At 38.2% G+C, this 25,772-nt stretch overlaps 1 protein-coding gene across 1 annotated transcript in view; it reads right to left on the reverse strand.

The window, feature by feature from the left end:
* The window catches only part of ARID5B (AT-rich interaction domain 5B), a 200,400-nt gene that overhangs the window by 153,530 nt on the left and 21,098 nt on the right, over positions 1 to 25,772 (reverse strand). The window contains exon 3 of the mRNA XM_049855651.1: positions 12,468 to 12,693. Within this exon, the coding sequence (XP_049711608.1) occupies positions 12,468 to 12,693 (226 nt within the window). The remainder of the gene's footprint in view (positions 1 to 12,467; positions 12,694 to 25,772) is intronic.

The following is a 25,772-nucleotide window of genomic DNA, read 5'->3' on the forward strand; positions in this document are numbered from 1 at the left end:
TGTACAACCGAACAAAACATTGGCAGAAACAACAGTACAAAGTTAATACTATGGATCAAAGATGGAATGAGATTGCCTCATAAAGTGATGACTCCCATCAAATATTCAACAGTCAACAAACTGAGATTTCTGCAGAAGCCATTTAAGAACGAGTAAGTGAGGGAAAGGTGTCAAAACATCAATCTTGCAATCAGATTACCCGTAGTTCCTTTCAACCCTGAGATTTATGATTCTGTGAGATTTACCATTATCCTAAATGCATGTGGCGGATGTTTACCAATGTTCACTAACATCGAATTGCTTTCTCCTTCCAAGAAGGTTGTAGGATTGTATATCCTCACCTTTTAGAAGTAAGACATGGCCATGAAATTAATAATTTCATTGATCAATGCCATGTGAGTGAAAACGGTACATGTTACTAGTGAGTGTGAACACACTGGTATTTAACCCCCCCTCCACCTTTTCCACTTCCTATGTGAGGATGGAAGCATGAGTTGATATGAGGATCCAATGCCGAGCCATTACAGAGAACGGTTCTATAGAGCCTTGTACGTCACAATGAACTTTGCATTAACAAGAAGTAAGCCTTTGTTGTGTTAAACTACTGAGATTTCAAAGATGTTTGTTACTGCAGCTTAACCCAGGCTATCCTGACACACACTGAAAATTCTCATTCATAACCTCCAAGAGAAAACAGCACACAAAACTGTGGCCACATCAGTGTGGTTTTTTTTTTTTAAAAAAAACTAAACACCACAAGGACAAAAGAGATTTCCGGTTTGGGTCATCTCACAAACACGCAAGCACATTCACACACCTACCCACGTCACTGCTATCGGGTGCCCTTGAGTCATTTTCGATGCATTGCCACATCATGTGACACGGCAGAACTGCCCCCCAGAGTTTCCTAAACTGTAATCTTTATGGGAGCAGACCTCCAGATCTTTTCTACCGCAGAGCAGCTGGTAAACTGCAAAACAGCCAGTTCACAGCCAGATAGGCATCAGGTGAGGTCAGCAATTATTTCACATCTGATATCCCAAGGCACATTTTGAATTCCCGGCACGAATTTTCTAACCAACTAAGATCAACTGTCAATTACGATATAAGAGTGATCAAAGGAAGTAAAAAGCAGATGGTCTGCAAAACAATACAGACTTAGGTAAATTCTAGCATTAAAAAAACTGAATTAAAAAAAAATAATAACATTAAAAGCACTTCAAAATAATCCTGAAGGTTTTCTGGACTCCAAGAGAACTGAGACCATGGCTTATTCCGTCCTGAATCAATTTCAGTGTTTTAAATAAGCAATCAAAGCAGAATTAAAGCTTTTTAGGTCATACACCTTATGGAGTCAGCATTTGAATCCAGGCGCATCATATTTTAAAGCCCAGGCGATTTTCACTACAACATAACTGGCTACAACGGTTTAATACAGCGGTCAAAAAAGAAGCTATCTTAAAATAGTAGCTTCCATATTTGCTTATTATTCTAAATCTTTGATTGAAAACATTAACACAAAACAATGGGAACTAAATGAGCATTCTCAATTAAAAACATATATATAAGCCCACACAGAGGCTGTACATGTGAAAAGCCTGTATTTACACACACAGTCACCACATGATGGGTAATTAGCCAGGTAACTATAGGTTTTTCTCTGTTAGAAAAGTATATGTTTCATCAGGCTTTGAAATCTGCCTTATTATCGGCACTGCTATGAAAACAATGTTTTATTTCTTATTGAGAGAATAGGCCAGGCATGAAGCATTGTTTTTGGAGGACCTAATAGAATGCTTTCTTTGTGAATCAAAGAAGTAGAACGGGTAGTTGGAAGGTGGAGGATATCCTCCACCATGATTACCAAGTAACAATTTTAAGGGAGGCAAGGACTAAAATAGTGCAATTGCCGAGAATAAGAAGCATTCGGTGTCGTGCTAAAACCATCTCCTTAATAACCTGTCACCTCAAAAACAGACAGATTACAAACAAGCTGATAATAAAAAGATAAGGCAGAGCAGGTCTGGTCTGGATTTGTTTCTTTCCCTGCACATTTTTGTCACTGCTATAATCCTGAAACATGAAACTCAGTCCCTTGAGGAAGGGAGAAATTAATAAACGCCAGTATTAATATGTAAAATGTCCACCCACACACACACACACACACATACACACGGACCCCTACAACAACAAAAACTCTCAGGCTAGCATGCTAGCTTCAAACACGTTCAAAAGCTCTCTCAATAATTTTCCCAGAATGAGTCTATAGGTGGCTGACTACTAATTAGGCCAAGAATAACCAGCAACTGAATACTCCAAGTAGGATCTTTCTCTGACCAGGTACGAATGAGACATCCCCTCCACCAGAGGGTGTCTTAGAAAGTCCTGTAAAAGGAATCAAATCAACCTTCAAATGTACCTAGGTATGTCAGGTAGACTAATAGCAGAGAACTCCAGAGATTTCAGGGAAGGCTGGTGATAAAAGGCCCATGTTTACTTAACCCACTAGGTATAGCTTTGAAGTTAGAATGCCTACACTATACAGTTACGACTGTAACTGGGAAGATAAGACAAACAGATAAAAAAAAAGATACTGCAGTATATATATATAAGGTGGTACAGACACTAAGTCTGATAAGATAAGAGCTTAATAAAGGAGGACAAATCTAGGAGCTAGATGGCTAAGAAGGGTTCCAACGGCTTACTGCTAGTCTCAAAAAGGGAAAATTGACACAGGTAAAAGTTCCGGAGAGGGCATTCCAAGAGGTGGCCAAAGGCAATGAGCTGCTCACAACATACGGAAGAGTATGAGACACAGAGTAGCGGGTATATGTGGTTAAAGAGAAAGAAGACTAAGCAGTTAGACAAGTTAGGCTAAAGCAGAAGGTTCACACTGAAGAGTAGTAAGAGATAAGGTTAGACAGATAGCCTATATAAACATTCTGTACGCACTTTGAGCTAGCAATTCTCCCTCTATTAGTGTATAAGGAAATAATTATAAATATGTGCATAGCTACCAGAATTTCACAGAATTTGTGCAAAATCCAAAAGAACCGAAATGTTCAACAGTAGAGACTTAGTATGAAACACCTCTGTAATAAAACAACAGGCAGCCAGATAAAAGAGGGAAAGAAGAGTATTTTAGAGAATGAAGACACAGTCACAATACAGCTACACAAATTAAACTGTGGTTCCCAAACAATAGACTTTATTTTACGGGGGAAAAGCGTATGCATATGAATTCTTGCCTATACGTACATTCATATACACTGACACAAACATAAACGCTAACAGCAGTTATTTCTGGGTGACAAGAAAATAAGTGCGTTATATTTTCTGCTTTTTGTTTGTGTGCACTGTCTACATTTTCCAAAATGAACACGGAAAACATTGGTAGTAAGAAAAATAACAATTAAAATTATTTAATAAGAAAATTAAAAGAAAAGAGAAATGGAGGCTGGGCTTAAACAGGTCGTTCACTGGATGATCTCCTGCAGGATTTGTTATTTTATCCAGTTTGAAGAAGAAACCCTGGTGCCGCAATGGTTAAGCACTTGGTTGCTAAGCAAAAGTTCAGCAGTTGGAACCCAGCAGCTACTCCGTGGAAGAAAAGACCTGGCGATTGGATCCTGTAAAGATTATGGCCTAGGAAGTCCTATGAGACAGTTCTTCTCCGTCATATAGGGTCACTATGAGTTGGAATCACCTAGACGGCACGCAAAAACAACAACAGGTTACTGAAGAAGGGGTGGCTGCAGCTTGAGAGCTAATAGTTACAGAAGGTCAGAAGTATAAAAAGTACTGGAAATGATTAAATATAACAAAAGCCACTGGGGAGGGCCAAAGGAAGATTGTTTGAGGCAAGGCATGGCTCTGGTATTCTATGGAAAGAAGAAAACGATTCCACTTCGTCCCAGTGTACTACATGAAAATGCACAAGGCTAGGCAACTAGGAAAGCCTGGGATCAGCAGCACTATTTGCTCAGCCACTACTGTGCAAGAAACACTTCATAAAGCCTTTGAGAACCCGCTATTATTCCATCTGTCCTAAATAAATATATTTATTTAAATCGGGTAATAGTCCAAACCTCAGCAGTCCTCTGCAGTGACCCGTACCAACTACAGACTTAAACACATCATGTTAGAGGAGAGAAGGGGAGTGAATCTTTGACATTTAGGAAAATTAATGTTTTGCAATAAAACCTCACGTTTCAAGTACTCTAAGAGATAAACGAGCTGTTCAGAAGAATCCGTGTCAATACTAAAGAGTATTAAACCTAAATGCCCAAATCAAATATCTGTTCACAATACCCTTGGGAAAAGCCACATCAATTCACATGTAGGATGGATGTGCTTTATATTCAAGGTGATGCTATCGAGCCAACAGCCATAATAATGGCCTACCATCAGGAATCATGCGGTGGGCTAAAGAGATGACAGGTAGAAGGCAAATAAAAACATTTTAGATTTACACAAAAAGAGAAGAAAAGCATCATGCACCTCCAACTAGAAGGGGAAGGAACTGTTGGATCAAACTTTATTTTAAAAGCTAAGATGTGGCTGGACTTTCAAGAGATATTCAACAGACCATTGGGGACCAATCAGGCTTGTTCTTCACAGTAGACCCACTCCTATCACCAAGTGCAAGTAGAATTACTGCGCCAAGTTTGCAAATCTACCCAAGATAGCAGAAATTTATGAGCTTCTATTAAGCCAAGGCTGCCCAAAAGACTTTTCCAGTAGGCCTGAGATATATATCCAGAGACTAAAGGCTACATACTTATGTAGCAAGGAAACTAGGTTACAACTGAATTATCCCTTCATCTTTGGTTATGTTTCCATCTGATGGTAACTATCACAGACAAATAATTACTTGACAATTCACATTTCTTATTAATGAAGCTGGAACAAAGACATGGGTTGGTTGCCTTCTCCATCATGGTCTTTTATCACAGATGTGGCCATAAAATACCTGGTCCAAAACAAAGCACCAGAAGAAAAAAAAAGGAAGAATAGCTGGAGTCTAGCACGATGATAATGAATTAAACTGCCATATATGATAATTTGGTCTTTATCTTTTTTGGTTGGAGCAGCTTAAACAAACTAGATACCAAGCTGGTCTTCAACTATGGACCTTAATTAAAACAAAAAATAATTTGGGAAGTTCTACCCTAAATGCTTCAGCATACAACTATATGAACTACAGGAGCTCAAAAGGCACACCACCAATATTGAACCATCATGGCTCTGCCGTATTAGTTAAAAATGGTGCTTAAGAGATAATGCTACTGTGTTTTAAAAAAAAAAAAAGTCAACTAAACTTCAGAAGGTGCCGATGCTAAATAATAACCCCCACTTTTTTGTTCTGAGAAGTAGAAAAGTCAAGGCCATACAGCTCTAGGGAAGAAAATCTAACAGTTTTGCCAATGTCACATCATCCCCGGAAGATGTCACGCTGGCCCCCAGAGCTCTGGCCCTACATGATGGATGCACCATGGCCTCTACTCCACTGGAAGCCATTCCTAATCTGGTTCTAGGTTTCTTAGAAAAGATGAGCTTTTACAAGGTAAGTGAGTAAACTTGTGTAAAAGAATATCCAAAGTATGTCCTGAGATGAGTAACCCAGATAGTAAGGAATTCTGGAGCTACATCCTGGAGAAGAATTAAAAAAACTGGGTAAGTAAAGAGACAACTGAAGACTGTTAAGAGGTAAGAGAGGAAGACACATCTACTAGCCCAATGTCCCTAACAGCCCCTTCCAGCCTGATAATTCTATGAAAAGCTCCAAAAAAAAAAAGGATGAGTTTCTTATCTTGTAAGAAAGGTAAGAGGAGAATCATACATCATATCTAAGAGTGAATACTCCTAACTTGCATCCTAAAAGTAGCACTAAAAGTTCCAATTTCATTCTATTTTATCTTCCCCGACATCTCCTATTCTAAAAGAATGAAATTCCTAAATTCAATAAACTCCTCTTTAGTTGACTGTCCACCTTGAAGCCATCATCAAAAAAGAACACAAATCAGGAATCCTGAAAAGCACTTATCACTCTAGGACGCATGGGAAGATGCACAGGTCAACAGAAATTCCAAACGAAAGGGTCTTAATCTGGAGTGCCCCTTCATGAATGATGGTAACGTGAATGTCTAGAGAGCAGTATCAATGACTAGCTCCTGGCTGGCTCAGACATGGTTAGATTTTGTAAAGACTTCCCTCTAGCCGGAATAGCTGAAGCGCAAACATACAGGAATGCTATTTATTCAAGGCACTTTTTTTTTAAATTGTGGTAACAATGTAGGTAACAAAATACTTGCCATTTCTATAATCTTCACAAGTACAGCTCAGTGACATTAATTATGCTTATATCGTGTTCAACTATCACCATTAACCTTTCCTGAATTTTTCATCATCCTTAACAGAATCTCAGCGTCCTCTATGCATGTCAGGATAGTTTCTACTCACTCATTCTACTGAGATTTCAGCCCAATGTTCAACTATTTCATTACATGACCAAGCTGAATTTTAATATACAAATGAAATGGACTAACCTCCCTTATGTGTTTTCAATTTCTTAGAAAATATCCTATCACTGGACTGCTCTAAAGCTTTGAATGTCTTGAATGCTAGCTCTTCGAAGTGTGAACTTGGCCCTCCTCAAAAGTCCTTTGGGTTGTTGCTTTAAATGACACAAGACAACCTCCTGAAGAAGAAGCTATGGTGGCACTGGACATCGTGCTTCTCCAATGCTTACTGTGCTATGATTAGAATCTTTAAAGAATGCATGGTACACACAAAAATGCTGTTAGAGGACTTTGTGAAAAAATCGTTTGGAAAGAACCAATACAATTTTTTAAATGCCCCATATGTAAATGATTTCTACCCTAAAGTTAAGGATACTATAAGGCAAAATCTGTTTCAGTGAGGAGGCTATTTTATAGGGGTTCCTTATGATATGCATGAACAGAACAATGCAATAATATATCACATAAGAAACTTCCCAAATTACAGTATTAAGGAAAATGGTATAGCTAGCCCATTGGAAGTTAAAATATAAACAATAAATATCCTTATGAGATGCTTTAACACATACAAAATATAAACTTATGAAGAAAGAAAGAAAGAAAAAGGGGAGCGGGAGGGAGGGAAGAAAGGAGGGAAATGAAGGAAGAAAGAATTATCCTAGTAAGAAGCATGTCTTCAATCCCAGCAAGTTCATTAGAAGTCTCAAGTGAAAAATCTTTAGCATGACAAACTGTCAACAGCTTAGCATGCTTCTTATTAGAGATATTTGTATTGTTTTCTTCGACACAGGGAGGAGATCTCTTCCACAGCCATACCCCTGGAAGCAGCTGGACATATCAAACTGAAAAGTGATCTGAAACAACCATTTGAAATACAAGACCTCCAGAATTTCCAAGCAAAGACCTCAGTCGATTTCTAACCACTTACACCATTGACCGCAGAAGGCTCATCTTATTTTTACAGAAATTTCAGGAGGAAAAGGTTGTGTTTGAGATACAACCTTGTTTATACATGTATAAACAAACAAAAGACAACAACAGACAGATAAAAAAAAAAAAAAGCAAGGACCTGAAGGACTTTAACAAGAAGTCTTAAGGCAGACAGTAATGAGGGTAAGACTGTCGTCAATCACTAGAACGTGTGATTAGGGAAATTCAAAAGGGACAAATAAACTAACATTGTAAACATTGTACCACAGAGCTCTTTTATCATACTGTGCCTCCTTCTGATAATACAATGATAATACCACCTTAGACTTCAGTATCACAAATGCTTCATGGATAGTAACTAATTTGTTCTCAGTTATCTTCTAAAAAACCCAGTGAGATAAAGTGAGGTCCATCTTATGCGGTGTTCTACACACAAGGAAACTGAAGCTGTAAAAACACAGTGACTTCTCCAGGCAGTCAGAGACATACAGGTAGAGCCCAGATTCTCCTGAGGTCCCCCTCCTCCACTCTTTCAACACCACCATGCTGTTTACTCCCAAAAGTACACTGAAAGTCCCGGCACCAGAAGTGGCTGGGGAAGCTACTTGTTCTCAATTCGATAGGCATTTAGAAACAGAAATTGAACTGAGGGAACCCCCATCATTAAATTCAGCCATACCCACACCCACAATCTTTTGATCTCTTTTCTCGATTTCAGCTCAGACTCCTCTACCTTTTCTTTCTTTTTCTAAAGACATATTTGGAGATGAAACCATTCACAACTGCCCATCCACAGTTTGTGGCAGCATAATTGACAATGAGTCTGCTACAAAAAAATGAAAATGCTGTTTTAATAACCTTGGTCTAAAATACATTCTGTTGTATGCCTCAAAGGGTTTCAATAAAAAGTCAACCTGTAGAGACATATTTTCTTGGCTTAAACAACAATCCGAAGCATATAAATGTAGTCCAAGTATAATGACATATTTATAGGCCAGCTTTCAGACTTCACTTAAAGAAACTCTGTAAGAAGCAGTGTTATAGGAAATAATTTGATTTTTTTTTCCAAACTATAGCCCAAGGAATAAAAAATGCAAGTTTGCTATGTTTAACTGATAGTGTTTATATTCCTTAGTTGCTAAAAATTTCGTAAAATGAAATAATTCTTCATTCAACTATTTCCAACTGCCAGACCAAATAAGGACATCAACTCCACTTTATTACAAAAGCTAAGTACTGTAATTCTAAAGACAAAAATAAATAACTAGAGGCCTGTGTAGTGAATGATTTAATCAACCCAATTCTTCTGGAAAAACAGGTTCTTGCGATCATTATGCTTATGAATAATACATTCCTTAACCCTTTTATTTTAACATAGGTATTTTTTCTTTCTTCTTTTTCTTCAATAAACCTTGGTATGAAACAGTCTGAAAGAAGGTAAAACACCTCACCAAGTAAAGTTACAATTTGCATTGGTTTCATGTTGAACTTTCTTTCTTTGAAAAGGACAAAGAGGAGGAAAAGGGATGAGTGTACGCCACCACAACTCAGAAATGTTTTTTAAGATTATTAGTTTTTCCACTATCTAGATCTGTAGTTTTAGTCACCAGTCATTTCGAATCTGAAGTGAAAACTCCGGAGGTTTTTTGAAAAGGCAAACATGACAAGCACAAATATTGTCCAAATGTATTTCTTGAGGGGGGAAGAGGATTAAAAAAACGAAAAGGGTTGTTGTGATTTTAATCAGAGCAGTTATTGGAAGTTGCCATTTGGGGCAGAGCTTCTCTTTGCCGAGTATTCATTTGTTGGCAGACACACATTTGTGAGAACATTCTTGTTTTTCTACTGTTCAGAGACAGACAGGAAGTGACACAAACTAGGACTAAAGGGAATTTATTCTACCTAAACACTGAGCAAGAAGAGCTCTTTAATTAGCTTTCATATTTTAAAATCCCTTCTCTAAGAGTCAACCTAATTACTCTGTTACTATTGATGTTTTAACGTGATGAAATGACGCGGTTATAAGAAAACATATTGGAGTTTTATGTTATCCTCAGAAAGGTGAGATCTTTCCATTCTTTTCTTACTTCCACCAGAAAAAAAGAAAGAGGGGGGTCTTAAGTAATCTCATAGTTCATCTTCTTTCTTTGGTAAGAACAATGAGGAGCTGGAAAGGTTCTACAGAAAGAAAAACCTAATAAGTGTGTGAATGTCCATTAACAATGTCGTACTGGAGGTGGTTTCAGTGTGACCAAGAGAAAGGGAGATAAGAAAACCACTGTGTAGAAGGAAAAGTACAGACAACAAGTATTTTGATGGTGCAGACAGAAAAAGGAAGAGGTTGAAGAGAAAGTTGCTGGGACAGGGATACCTACCTAGCCAATGACACCCCCCCATCTCCCCAGTATAAATCCTGACAATGTAGACTTGTAAACCTTAGATCAGGCAGATAATGGAAACTCATTACATTAAGGAAAGTTTTTGTTTCTCTTTCCACATTATTACAACACAGTGTGCATTCCAATTACAAAAGCTATTTGTTTCAAATTCCCCACAGCTCATACCAACTGAGTAGAATTTCAAGGCCCCAAATTCTATCCTTAAAGGGGTATTTTACACTAAAAAAAAAATAAAAGAGATCCATGGTGTTGCTTGCTCATCAGAGAAAAGCCTCCCAATCAAATCTCCTGTTGGTTGTTTTCCCTTCCACCATAGAGCTGGCTCCCAAATGAGGCCAAAAAAGTCGGAATCACTTGGGAAGCCTTTTATCAGTACAGACTTCTTGGCCCTGCCTCAGGCTACTGAATGAAGAGTCTGTGGAAACTGGACTCAGCAATCAGTATTATTTTTTAAAGTCCCCTGGTGAGCCTAACCAGCAGCTAGATTTAAAAACCACCAATCTAGATTTTCTAGGTCAAGTCACTTGCAAATACTTTGAATATTCACTATAATCCACCACTTTCTTGTGGAATCAACTGTAAGAAGTAATGGGCATTCTTTTTTTTTTTTAATAATTAAAGAAGATCAAAACCTCTAGATCTTTTGATGGAAATAAGGGATTAGGTTTCTTTTCATGTTTATTAATAAAGTATTGATGTTAAATATAAAATGACACGGCTATAAATACTCTTGTTTATGTGGGTGACATCAAGCTTAACCATCTACACATTCTTTTGTCCCCCATGGGTTTTCTGTTTAGTTTTTTGTTAGTAACAGTATATTCCATAACTCAAAAAAAAAAAAAAAAAAATCAAACAAACAAAAGAGAGGTTTTTAATGTTAAGGAAAACACAAGACAATGGCAATACAACTTTAGATCAGGCATTAGGAAAAAAATGCACCAGATGTATTATTCAGAATTATCTCACGTCAGAAGACTAGTCATTGTCCATTTCACAAAACTGGGGGGTGGAACGTCATAGAGAGGAAGACTACTTTAAAAAAAAAAAAAGTCTTTGGCTTCAGAAGGAAAACTACTAGTTTAATAATTTTCTCTAAATGTGCACTTGACGTGAGGCAGTCATGTCTAAAATATTACCATCTGACATCTACCAAAAGCTGCCAGGAAACTGTTGATTATTAAACTCAAACTGTAAGAAAATATTAATGTATCCTGAAACACAGCACAGCTCATCACAGACCAGAAACACATGAAGGACAAAAGCAGTTACGAGTGTTTTTCAGCCTCTTTATGCCAATTAAAACTAACAGCCTAGGTTTATTGTAATAGTTAAGCTCTAGGTTAAAAAAAAAAAAAAAAAAACCCCACAAAACAGGAAGTTGTCCCATGAAGCATAAAATAGAGCTGTGAAAATCAGCATTGTGCTAGAATGAAAGAAAAAGATGCTTCAATATGTTAAAAGTGAAGCTCCTCTTTGCCAAAAGAGGAAATAAGTAGTCTAAATCAGAGGTCAACAACTTTGGTCTTGAGCAATGCTAGAAGAGTAAGTCAGTGAATGCCAGAAGGAAGAAAAAAACAAGGAAAGGACACAAAAAGGCACTGGAGAAAAAAGGGTTAAGGAAAAAAAATAGCCCCTCCTATTTGCCAGGTACCGTACTAGACCCTTTATAGCTTACGTTGTACAATGACCCTGTCAAGTCCCCTATTTCACAGGTGGGGAAACTGAGTTTTACACACACACACACATATCAAACCAAACCTGTTGCCATCAAGTTAATTCTGACTTATAGAGACCCTACAGGACAGGGTAGAACTACCCCGCAGGGTTTCCAAGGCTATAATCTTTAAAGAAGCAGACTGCCACATCTTTCTCCTGTGGAGCAGCTAGTGAGCTCTAATGACCGACCTTTCGGTTAGCAGCTAAGTGCTTTAACCACTGCACCACCAGACCTCCTCAACTGAGGCTTAGCGGTTAAAGTATTTGTCCAAGGTCACACAGTTAGGTTAGCAGCAGAATCAGGATTCAAATGGCAATCAGAAGTGACTACTCGGAAGCCCAAGTTCTCCTTTAAACTTACAGTGGAAAAGAAAGAAGGAAGAAAAAAACGCTTAGTTGATAATCACTGAATGCCAAACTCACAGGGAAACCAATACCATAAGCTGCCAACCAGCAGGTTCCCCTGCTTTGATGCTGCTCTCTTGCTCCAAGTAACTCATCTCTTTTCTTCACTTTGCTTTCCACCTAACATAAAACATGAAATTCTGACATGATATGGATAGGTGTCACAGTATCTGCTTATAACAAATACTTAAACTCTTCATTAATACAATTGTAGGTGCCTTAATTAAGTCTTAACCCTTGATACTGCTGTAGAAGCTATGGGTTATATCACCCTGTATCCAGCACAGGGCTCCACACATAGAAGGCTTTATAAATGTAACAGACAACGCCCATCCCTTAGCCACCCAGCCATCTGTCCATATATATTCTTAGGTTCTTTTCAGGTTAAAGACATTATGTACATTGGACAGGGTTTCCAGAAAAATCTATAACAAAAAAAGTAGGTCATTATACATGCCTAAGCATTAGATTTAGAAGCCAAAATTATATTTACCAAGATCAGCCTTTTCCTTGAGAACGTCTTTGAAGTTGAGTCCACTGTTGAGGGTTGACTGCCTGTACTTCAGCAGAGCCTCCTTCTGTCCGTTCCTCCCCAAGACCTCAGTTTTCATAGACCCAGCATGGATGCCACATCTCCACTTGGAGAAATCAGAATGGACCCATTTGACCAGGTCTTCAAGCTTCACAATCACCTTTTCGGAAACTGCAATAACTTCATCCTATAAGAAGTGGTTGGGGAAAAATAAAAACATTATTTGTGAGTCAGGTAAATGACAACTTTTCAATAGATTCCACTGAAAATACCATTCAAGTTGTTGAACCTTACGCTAGCAGACATTGTATTTTCGAGTGACAGAGAATCACCAATAACTCAATTCTTCCTATGGTTTTTCACTGTTGGTTGTTTAGTTAGGGAATAATTTATATGATGTATTTGCTACATGACTAGAAAGTATCCAAAAACAGAGCAATAATTCTAATAGCCATTTTTCAGCACTAGTTGCCAAAGCTTTCTCTATTTGACCACTTGGGTGGAAGCTAATTTTTTAGGTGCAATTAATTGTAAATGTAAAAAGTGAGAGCTAGATGACTAATGGTTAGCCTGTCTCTGTAGAAAGGGTCTAAGTAAATCTGGGATTCTTGGAACTCTGACTCACCCCAAAATTCCTATGTTTATGGTACATTTTCCCTTGGCTTATACACAAATATTGAATTTAACTTTTGTCCTAAAAATTAAATAAAACTGTGATGTAATCCCAAAAGAAATACTTTATAAATGTTATGTGAAAGAAAGAAAGAAACTTACACGTTCTCATGTTTCTTCAAAACTTTGTAAGTTGAGAAATGAACTGACTTTTCCTTTTAATACATTTGGGGTAAGGGGAAAGGGCGAGTGAGGAGAAAGCCTTTGAATCTAAGAAAAGTAGTTGAAACTTTTCTCCTATGGATCATAAATTTTAATTTTAAGCATCTCTAATTGCTTCCAGGAAACAACCAACTTTTCTGACTCAGAATTAATCCCACAAAATATTTAATAGATATCCACACATGGAACAAAAGAGGCCCCTCACCAGAAGATTCTTTGGAAAAGGCTTAAAAAGATCATCTCTCTGGTTTTAAGCTAAATTATTTGAAGCATTTGACATTTCAACTTGAATTGACTTCTTTCATTTCTTTTTACTTCACATTTCTGAAGAAAGCTTAACTGTGAAAACCCCTAAGTTTACAAAATCTTAGAAATACTTTTTTGACAAACAACAAGAGGAAGATGTCTCGAAGCTATTAAACAAAAGAATTCACAACTGATTTGGCTAATTTTGCTGTTAAACATGACTCTTTCTTCCTCCCTCACCCCCCACACACACCACCTCACACACTACTCCAAAGCAAACAAAAAAGAGTTTATTAAGATAAGCTTCGTACAGTAAGAAGCCCTAGATTTAGTGTTTTTTTAATGTTTGAATGTAGGATCTAAAATTTCATTTTTCCTCATCCAGCTCCAAGCTGCTTCTGAGTAGAAAGTTTGTTAAGCAGCAGCAAAATAATAAATACTCTATCAAAAATGAAAACTAAAACTTGCGTAATGGAATCCTTCCCCTTATCATGATTAAATATGAACTTCTACTAAATGGGAGACACAGTGGAAACTGTTTTTATCCTCTGCTCATGAAAAAACTTCAATACTCTATAAACAATGGAGCTGACTACAAAGTACCTTTCAACGGATGATTTCACTCCGTTTCACTACACCATCCTCTTGAAATAAAAGCTCTGTAGTCGTCATGCATTTTATAACTATTACATGGTGATTATGAAATGTCAGAATAAAAATTCAGCCTGGGTATTGTTTCAAAGCATATGGGAACAACTTCTAGATAGGGCACACCAGAAATCAAGTTTAGAATGTACTGGAAAATAATTAAGTATCACGGTATATAAGTCTCAGCATTAGGAAAGACAGAATTTGGCAATATGGTTACCAAATATGGTTCCCTAGACTAGACAAGTTTGGAGATGAGTGTTATTTTCAAATAGCTCTAACTATGATCAAATGATTATCATTTCAATTACCAGTTGCTTCAGATCTTTTCCAAGAAATGGCATGACTAGCTCTGGCTGGCTTACAACTCCTGCCAAACAGTTTATTAACCAAGACAAAATACAATTCTTATGATGTCACTGATGAATAAACCCGTCTTTCACGATTCAGTCTATAGATTTCTGCTTCTCCTTCTCTTTCTTTCTCTCTCTTCAACAGACCTTTCTGAATATACACACATACATAAAAATAAATGCAGGAATTCACATAAACATGCATAAACCATAAACCCAAGTTTGGATTAATTGTGAAACCACCAGTATGTTTTATTACAGATTGACAGAGGAACTGGCCCTGCAACACTCTCAAATGCCAGGATTTAGAAGGAAATCTGATAAGCAGAGGAGGGGGAAACAACAAACCAATCCAAGAAACAAAACAGCCAACACACAGATAGAAAAAGTCTCAGGAAACATTACTTTGTACACACAATGGCGTAAATCACATGTTCGTATTTACTATTCTGAGTAAGTGCTGACTAAAGTTCCTAATACTCACCATTCTTGGGCAAGTCTCTATGTCTAAGAAAAGAATTTCAATAAGCTCATCTCATGATTACATTAGCTCTCTGCAAACTGAGAACTAGCCCTGGATAAATATTCCTGATTTAATCTAAGGCAACATAGAAAGAACACATGGAAATACACTTTATTATTCTATTAATGTACCTTGGCTTTTCAATTAACCTAGCGCATAATCAATATTTATGTAGGCTGTGTTGAGATACTTTCTAAGTCTATATCTCCTTTCATCACTGTTTTAAACTATTTCTGTAATTTGGATTTCGTTTCTATCACTGTACAAAAAAGAGCTCATTCAATCATGACATTCTCTAAGTCAGAGGAGATCACCTATTTAGAAGTCACAAACCACTCCGTCCACTTGCATGGTCAGCTTCTTCAAGTATTCTAAAAATTGGGAAATTTTACACAAATATATCCAGATTTCCCCCTTCTCTTAAAAATGGAATGGGGGTGTCTGGCATGCTAAAAGTCAAAAAACAAGTTGAAACTGAGTAGTAGTTGCCTGCTTTGGAAAACATGAGGCGCCTAGTTTGTGATAGTCCCCACCACTTCCTATTGCCCTAGAGTCATTCCACATTTCTCTCTCTTGCCTGGCCCCTGAGTAGGTACCAAACATTTGAACTTGCATACCCTGATTTATTCCATATCCCTTACTTTATTGTTGAGGACAATGAGATTCAGTGACATGTCCTAATGCCAACTTCTGGCAGAATTTAGACAAGAATCTATGTTTCCTATTTGGTAAAGTGTAGTCTTCCAGAACTCTGGAGCAGACTAGCAGACTGCCTGGGTTCAAATCCTAGCTCTGCAACTTACTATCTAAGAAACATTGGACAACTTCATTAACCTCTCTGTGCTTCAACTCTTTTTTTCTTTATGGATGTAAAAAAGGAATAATAATAGTATCTACCTCTTACAATCCAGCTGGACTACATAAAGAAGTACACAGCATCAGGACTGGATGTAATATGCAGATGACCTGTGATATGCAGATGACACAACTTTGCTTGCTGAAAGTAAAGAGGACTTGAAGCACTTACTGATGAAGATCAAAGACCATAGCCTTCAGTATGGGTTATACCTCAACATAAAGAAAACAAAAATCCTCACAACTGGACCAATAAGCAACATCATGATAAATGGAGAAAACATTGAAGTTGTCAAGGATTTCATTTTACTTGCATCCATGATCAACACCCAAGGAAGCAGCAGTCAAGAAATCAAACGACATATTGCATTGGGAAAATCTGCTGCAAAAGATCCTTTTAAGCGTTAAAAACCCACGATATCACCTTGAGGACTAAAGTGCGCCTGACCCAAGCCATGGTATTTTCACTCACCTCACATGCCTGGAAAAGCTGGATGATGAATAAGGAAGACCAAAGAAGTGATGCATTAGAATTACGGTATTGGCAAAAATTATTGAATATAGCATGGACTGCCAGAAGAACAAATATGTCTTGGAAGAAGTGTAGCCAGAATGCTCATTATAAGCAAGAATGACAAGACCTTATCTCTTGTACTTTGGACATTTTATCAAGAGGGACCAGTCCCTGGAGAAGGACATCATGCTTGATAAAGGTGAGGGTCAGCAAAAAAGAGGAAGACCCTCAACAAGATGGATTGATGCAGTGGCTGCAACAATGGGCTAAAACACAGCAATGATTGTGAGGATGGTGCAGGATCTGGCAGTGTTTTGTTCCGTTGTACACGGGGTCACTACGAGTCGGAACCAACTCCATGGCACCTAGCCACAACAACCTCTTACTGTAGTCATAGGATTAAATGGGTTGACATAAATGAAGTGCTATGTCAGTGCTGGTAATCACCGTCATTGCCCTTATTCCTATATATTGGTTTTTTGCAAAGTGTGGCATGCAGAGGGTGACTTTAGATGGTTCATGGTAAAAAAAATTTTAACATACTAAATTACTCATTGCATATTCATTTTTGTGGTTTCCTTTTATTTATGGAAATTGGTACTGACTTTCCACTTATAGGAGCTATAGAAACTTTGCTCTAAATTTAAAATGAGTTCAAAAATGAGTCAATTTAAACAAAGCCATTAAGTAAACAGTGCCATAGGGGACATGTGGATATAGTTTTAAAAAAAGGGTTAAGATGCTAGGAGAATGACTCAAATTTAGAACAGTGGATTATATCAGTGGTTCTCAAAGTGTGGTCTTGGAACCACTGGAAATCCTCAAGATGATTTCAGGTGGTTCACAAGGACAAAGCAAGCATCATAATAATACTAAGACATTATTTGTTCTTTTCACTCGCATTATCTCACCAGCGAACAATGGAGTTTTCCAGAGACCATATGACACGGCAAGAGAGTGAATGCAGAAGCAAATATGAGAATCCAGCTATCTTCTGTTAAGCTAGACAGTAAAGAGATTTACAAAAATGTAAAACAATGCTACTCTTCTTAATACTTTTGTTTGTTTTTGAAAATATAGTTAATTTTCATAAAAATGTGTTACATTAACATAATGGGTTTGTTATTGCTAATTTTATTTTTTTAATGAATTTACAGTAAAATTGACTTTGAGTATTTAGTTCTATGAGTTTTAACACATGGATAGATTCACATAACTTCAATCACCATAACCATCAGAATACTTCATCTGATGGTTATGGTCCTTCATCCCGAAACACTCCCTCTAACGTACTAGTCCTTGGCAGTCACACTCTTCCCCATCCACAAACCCTGGCAACCATTGACCTGTACTCGTTATAGTTTTGTCTTTTCCAGATGTCACGTGAATGGAACCGATAGTATGAAACCTTTTGAGACTGTCTTCTTTCACTCAGAAAAATGCCTTTGGGATTCTTCCATGTTGCTGCATGTATCAATTGTTTGTTCTGTTTTGATTTTTTTCTTTTTTACTGCTAAGTAGCACTCCATGGTATGGATCTATCACAAAGCTTGTTAATCAATTCACCCACTGAGGGATATCTGGGTTGTTTTAAATTTTGGCGATTACAAATAGAGCTGCTATCAATGTTCATGTAAAACAAAGAAAGCCGCGATAAGCTTTTGTGTACAGGTTTTTGTGTGAACATAAGTTTTCAATTCTTTAGAGTAAAATGTCTAGGAATAGGATAGTGGAGTCATATGCTAAGAATATATCTAACTTTATAAGAAACTGCCAAATTCTTTTCCAGAGGGACTGTACCATTTTGCATTCCCACCAGCAATGTACGAGGCTTCCAGTTGCACCTTAACCTCACCAGCACTTGATATTGTCATTATTTATTGCTATTTTAGCAGGTATGTTAATGGGGTCCCAAGGACAATAAACATACAAGTGTAATATCAGAGGTTTTGGGAGGGATGAAATGAGAACAGGAAAACATGGTATGGTCAACTCAACCTTCCTTGAGCATCTCAGATTTTAGAAACGTGCCTTGTAATAGTTGAAACATGATAAATGTTGGGAACAGGAAACACAATACATGATGTTAGCTAAATAAATTGAGTCCGTTAAAAAAAAAAAAGACACTGACATATGAATGGGAATTTTCATCAAGATAGACACTACAAATAAAGGAAAACTGTATCAACTTTTGAGGAGACCAGGCACAACTTGTACCCTTGCACTGAACCAGTCTGGTCAGGCACATGTGCCTATCATGTGCATCACCAATAGGCACAAGAGGAGGATGTGCCACCTTTGTGCCTGGTGAGGCTGGCCACTCCTTGTGCTTCTAGCCTCCTTTAGATAGTCTGCAATTTGAGGGCCCCATCCCTTTGCCAAGGAGCCCTAGTGGTGCAGTGGTTAAAGCACTTAGCTGCTAACCAAAAGGTCAGCAGTTCTAACCCACCAGCCCCCCTGTGAGAGAAAGATGTGGCAGTCCACTTCTCTAAAGATGTACAGCCTTGGAAACCCCATGAGGCAGTTCTACTCTGTCCTACAGGGTCACTATGAGTTGGAATCAACTTGATGACAGTGGATTTGGTGGCTATCCCTTTACCCTAACGAGCCCTGGTGGTGCTGTGGTTAAACGCTGGGCTGCTAATAGAAAGGTCAGTGGTTCGGACCTACCAGCCTCTCTGTGGGAGAAAGATGTGTCTGCTTCCATAAAGATTACAGCCTTGGAAACCCTATGGGACAGTTCTACTCTGTCCTATAAGGTTGCTATGAGTCAGAATCGACTCAACAGCAATGGGATCCCTTTGCCCAATTGCTCTCCCTGTTACACATTATTGTGTTCTGCAAGTCCAAGAAAGTCACGCAAGACAGAATGGACATGTAGGTCAACAAGATGACGCTTTCACTGGTAAGCAGTGAAATGGCAAAAATGAGGACAATGCAGTAAGTGTTTCATGAAGCTGAATACATTAGATTTAAAGGACTACTCTTATATCTGTAGGGGTCCCAACAGGAAATAGAATATTGCCATTATTATAATCCAAAGAGGAAGAGCATTTACACAGAAAGGGAGTAATTACAAAGGTGTTGGTGTGATGTAGGGAACCATAAGAGATAGACAGTGCAGGAATCTGGGCTAGAAGCTGCTGAGCCATGACCACTCCAAGGTCAAAGGGTCAAAGAGTTACAAAAGTGGTGACCAGGATCAGAGTAACTGTTCTCACAGCAGCGGTGGCTCTTTGAGGGATGCAACCAGTCTGGAGAGATTCCACAGATAATTTCTCCTTCCTCCTTCTCCCTCCTGGAGGGCCACCTCTGTGGTTACACCCCACTAGAAGCCATAAGACCAAGGAGCCCTGTTAATGGAGCCCACACAGGCCAGCCTCCCAGGGCAGACAGCAGAGAGAAGGGAAGGGTGTGGATTTGGATGGGGGGCTCCCCACACAGTCCTTTCTTAAAAGACTTACTTCCCCCTTTTGTCTGTCATTATAATATCCTTCTTTCTCTGAAATGGGAATGGCAGTAGATGATAGTTTTTTTTTTAATGCCCTTACTAGGGAAAATAAAAAGATATCAATTTTAAATTGGTCCCTGAACTGGGAATTACTGTTCTTATTATCTGTGACATAATGTTAAATCTTTATTAGTTGTCAGTATTGGTTGCTGAATTGCATAATACTGTCTTCTACAGTAATCACCTAAACTGCAAACACTTTCTCGAGGCAGGTACCCTTGCTGAACTTGTACTTTTCTTGTACCTTCCAAAGAGTCAAGGACTATGCTGAGCCTAAGGCACTCAACAAATGCTTATTTCAATAGTATACCATCTCTGAATTTTCCATGTTGGGAGAAACTAAGGGATAGCTGAGAAGATGCTGGCTTCTGAGTCAGATGGACCTGGCCCAAGTGTTAGCTCTACTGGGTTTAATGTCCTTGTGAACCTTGGGAAGTTCCATCATGTTAATATAAGGTAAACGAACTGGCCTGAGTGAGTAGTCAGGATGTTGCTGTTATTACAGTACAAGGGTCAACACAGAGCAGGTGTCCAAGAAATTATGGCTATTATTATTATATAATATCATTTTAACTGAAAATGAGGGAATAGAGTATTCAGATGCCACCTGTGAGTAACAATGTGTGTCCCTAACCCTTTTTAATTCTTCATCTAGAAACAAAGATACCCTGTACCTTTGTTCCTGCTGGACACCTCCAAGGAAAGCTGGACCAGAAAACAAGGAAATAGCAATGGAAAAGTCTGAGATGTTTACTTTGCCCAGACACTAATCTAAGGACTTTAAAGATAGTATCTCATCTAATTCCTATAAGGACCCTCTGAGGTAGACATTCTTAGGACTATTTTAGTGATAAGAAAACTAAAGTAGAACCAGAAACCAGCTTAGATGTACCATCTTCTTTCTAGGACACTGAGCTATTAAGTCCTATCAGTAGCCAACACCCTACCTTACTCCTATCCTGGGACAATTGAACCTTCCTCCCCCCCCCCACTAGTTCCCAGGGGTGGGTGAGATTTAAAGTTACCTCACAACAAAAAGAATTTACATTGAGGCTGTGGAGAGACTGGAACATTTATACACTGCTGGTGGGAATGTAAAATGGTACAACCACTTTGGAAATCGATTTGGCGCTTCCTTAAAAAGCTAGAAATAGAACTACCATATGACCCAGCAATCCCACTCCTTGGAATATAACCTAGAGAAATAAGAGCCTTTACACGAACAGATATATGCACACCCATGTTTATTGCAGCACTGTTTACAATAGCAAAAAGATGGCAGCAACCAAGGTTCCCATCAACAGATGAATGGATAGATAAATTATGGTATATCCACACAATGCAATACTACGCATCAATAAAGAACAGTGAGGAATCTGTGAAACATTTTATAACATGGAGGAATCTGGAAGCCATTATGCTGAGTGAAATTAGTTGCAAAAGGATCATTGAAGTCAATATGTAAAAGATCACTATAAACAAAAAGAGGGACTAAATACAGGTGGCATAGAACTGCCATATGGAGAGGGATACAAGGCGATATAGGACAATACAAGTTAGGTTTTTACTCAGAAAAATAGGGGTAAATATTAAGGTAATCACAAAGAGGTATAACAACTCCATAACTCAAAATAAAAACCAAGAAAAACATAACGACTCAGCAAACATAAGTCAAATGCTATGAAAATGAGGAACACAATTTACAAAGAAAAACGTCTCAGGACAAAAAAGTAAGTGGAAAAATGAAATTGTCAACAACACACATAAAAAGGCATCAAAATGACAGCACTAAACACATACTTATCTATAATTACACAGAATGTAAATGGACAAAATGCACCAATAAAGAGACAGAGAGTCTCAGACTGGATAAAGAAACACCATCCGTCTATATGCTGCCTACAAGAGACACACCTTAGACTTAGAGACACAAACTAAAACTCAAAGGATGGAAAAAAATATATCAAGCAAACAATAAGCAAAAAAGAAGAGGAGTAGCAATATTAATTTCTGACAAGATAGACTTTAAAGTTAAATCCAACACAAAGGATAAAGAAGGACAGTACATAATGAATAAAGGGACAATTGACCAGGAAGATATAACCACATTAAATATTTATGCACCCAATGACAGGGCTGCAAGATACATAAAACAAACTGTAACGGAACTGAAAAGTGAGATAGACACCTCCACAATTATAGTAGGAGATTTCAACACAACACTTCATCCAGTAAGAAGCTCAATAGAGACAAGGAAGACCTAATTGCTACAATCAACCAACTTGACCTCATTGACTTATACAGAACTCTCCACCCAACTGCTGCAAAGTATACTTTTTTTTCTAGCGCACATGGAACATTCTCTAGAATAGACCACATATTAGGTCATAAAACAAACCTTTGCAGAATCCAAAACATCAAAATATTACAAAGCATCTTCTCAGACCATAAGGCCATAAAAGTGGAAATCAATAACAGAAAAATCAGGGAAAAGAAATTAAATATTTGGAAACTGAACAATACCCTGCTGAAAAAAGACTGGGTTATAGAAGACATTAAGGAGGGAATAAAGAAATTCATAGAGTGCAACGAGAATGAAAACACTTCCTATCAAAACCTCTGGGACACAGCAAAAGCAGTGCTCAGAGGTCAATTTATATCGATAAATGCACACATACAAAAAGAAGAAAGAGCCAAAATCAGAGAACTGTCCCTACAACTTGAACAAATAGAAAGTGAGCAACAAAAGAATCCATCAGGCACCAGAAGAAAACAAATAATAAAAATTAGAGCTGAACTAAATGAATTAGAGAACAGAAAAACAATTGAAAGAATTAACAAAGCCAAAAGCTGATTCTTTGAAAAAATTAACAAAATGGATAAACCATTGGCCAGGCTGACTAAAGAAATACAGGAAAGGAAACAAATAACCCGAATAAGAAATTAGTTGCAAAAGGACAAATATTGTATAAGACCACTATTATAAGAACTTGAGAAAAAGTTTAAACTGAGAAGAAGACATTCTTTTGTGGTTACATGAGGGGGGAGGGAGGGAAGGTGAAAGAGGGGCATTCACTAATTAGATAGTAGATAAGAACTACTTTAGGTGAAGGGAAAGACAGCACACAATACAGGGGAGGTCAGCACAATTGGACTAAGCCAAAAGCAAAGAAGTTTCCTGAATAAACTGAATGCTTTGAAGGCCAGTGTAGCAGGGGCAGGGGTCTGGGGACCATGGTTTCAGGGGACATCTAAGTCAATTGGCATAATAAAATCTATTAAGAAAACATTCTGCATCCCACTTTGAAGAGTGGTGTCTGGGGTCTTAAACGCTACCAAGCAGCCATCTAAGATGCATCAATTGGTCTCAATCCACCTGGATCAAAGGAGAATGAAGAACACCAAGGACACAAGGTAAATACGAGCCCAAGAGATAGAAAGGGAACCAGCGACTACATCATCCTGAGACCAGAAGAACTAGATGGTGCCCGGCTACAACCGATGACTGCCCTGACAGGGAACACAACAGAGAACCCCTGAGGGAGCAGGAAAGCAGTGGGATGCAGACCACAAATTCTCATAAGACCATACTTAATGGTCTGACTGAGACTAGAGGGACTCTGGTGGTCATGGCCCCCAGACCTTCTGTTGGCCCAGGACAGGAACCATTCCCAAAGCCAACTCTTCAGACATGGATTGAGCTGGACAATGAGTTAGAGAGGGATGCTGGTGAGGAGTGAGCTCCTTGGATCAGGTGGACACTTGAGACTATCTATGTTGGGATCTCCTGTCTGGAGGGGAGATGAGAGGGTGGAGGGGGTTAGGAGCTGGTGAAATGGACACGAAAAGAGAGAGTGGAGGGAGAGAGTGGGCTGTCTCATTAGGGGAAGAGTAATTGGGAGTAATTGTGTAGCAGGGTGTATATGGGTTTTTGTGTGAGAGACTGACTTGACTTGTAAACTTTCACTTAAAGCACAATAAAAATTATTATTAAAAAAAAGAATTTACATTTTTAATTTTTAATGTGTTTTTGCCCCCAACGTAAAACAACACAAATTGTCATTCATGCACTGGTTAAGATGTAAAGAATCTTCCGCTGTCTAAGTGTTAACAACATCTCTCAAGTATGAGCTTGTTTAATTTGACTCCCTTAACTGTGATCTGAAATGGATTTGCCATGGAGGCTCATTAGTGTATTGGGTTCTCACTTCCCAGGCCAGCCCCTCCTCTTCCAATTTTCTTGCTCCCCTTCACCAGACATTTGGCTGAAGCTTATGGCTTAGCGAATTTTGGAAATCCATCCCAGCACAATTAGAAGTAAGACTGCTCTGAGGCAGGATTTGTCCAATGTAATGTGACCATCCTTGAAGATACAGCCAATGGTATTTGCATACAAAACAAGTTAGTAAAAAATCCTAAATATTTTATGTTCTTAGATGTGTTTTTAATACACACTAATCTAAAACATGTTCAGCAGCAGCCTGCTCCCCTGACCAGGAGACCTCGGCTACTAACCAAAAGGTCGGCAGTTCAAATCCACCAGCCGCTCCTGGGAAACCCTATGGGGTAGTTTTACTCTGTCCTATAAGGTCCCTATGAGTCAGAACCAACTCGAGGGCATCTAACAACAACAACAACCCTTCCTTTGGCAAAATTAATAGGGTGCGAACTTCACAGTCTTTTTTTCTAACTACTTACAGGTTACTGTTATTAAAACTGACTTAAAGAAAGAAAACCATTGCCTTTGCACCAATTCTGACACAGCAGCCCTATAGGACAGAGTAAAACTGCCCCCAAAAAGTTTCCAAGGAGTGGCTGATGAATTCAAACTCCCAACCTTCTGGTTAGCAGCTGAGCTCTTAACCACCACACCACCAGGGCTCCAAAATTAGCCTAGCACCCAAATACTTAATGCTAGCCATTAAAATATAGGCAAAAGAAGATAAATGAGCCCAATTCTGAGATTAAAGCTCAGTTGAGTTAGCTGTAAGAATGCTCTATAGAAACAAAAATAAACAATAACGAAACTCAAACCCAACTGCCACTCAACCCAACTATTCCATTACAGTGAATGACTCCAAACCATGATTGTTATATCTCTTGATCTTTTTCACCAAGTTTTAAAGGCATATTATCCTCTGTCCAGGTATGCAGTTCAGCAGGGTCTATACTCCATAAAGACCCTAAAAGGAAAAAGATATTTTACCCTGCTTGGTATTTGAAAATCAAAGTGGAAGCCTCCTGAATTATTAAAGGTTATTGGTGATCCGGCATGGAGTCTTGATATACCATTGTCATTAATTAGAAGAGCAGTCTTCACAGTGAATCACTGAAAGCTTAAGCCTATTTAGAAAGCTTTAATGTAGAAACCAAGTAAATCTTCCTGTTTTGTGTAGCCTCCACTTAAACATAAACATATGATTTAGACATGCTCCCTCTTGTTAAACATTTTTTTTGCTCTGTTCACTTCACACAGTTCACATTATTATCTTCACGTGTACAATGCCAGCAGACTAATTTGAGACCCACGGCTTTATTTAATAATGCAATTATCCTATATTGGATTACTTAAAGGGGCTTTGTATTTTTAAGTTCTAGTTTTTCCTATACTATCGATATGCTCTGCCATGGCAAATGATTCAGGCTTCAGTCAAAAGCCCTAAACTCAGTTTGTAAAAATAGTGTTTTTGAATAAATCAGGATTAACACAAGAGCCAATACGCAATCATAGTTGGTGACCTTTCTACTCCTGTTCAAAGAATATGGTGTGGAGACCAACACA

The sequence above is a fragment of the Elephas maximus genome, chromosome 16 (genome assembly GCF_024166365.1).
Source record: "Elephas maximus indicus isolate mEleMax1 chromosome 16, mEleMax1 primary haplotype, whole genome shotgun sequence".
Taxonomy (NCBI): Eukaryota; Metazoa; Chordata; class Mammalia; order Proboscidea; family Elephantidae; genus Elephas; species Elephas maximus.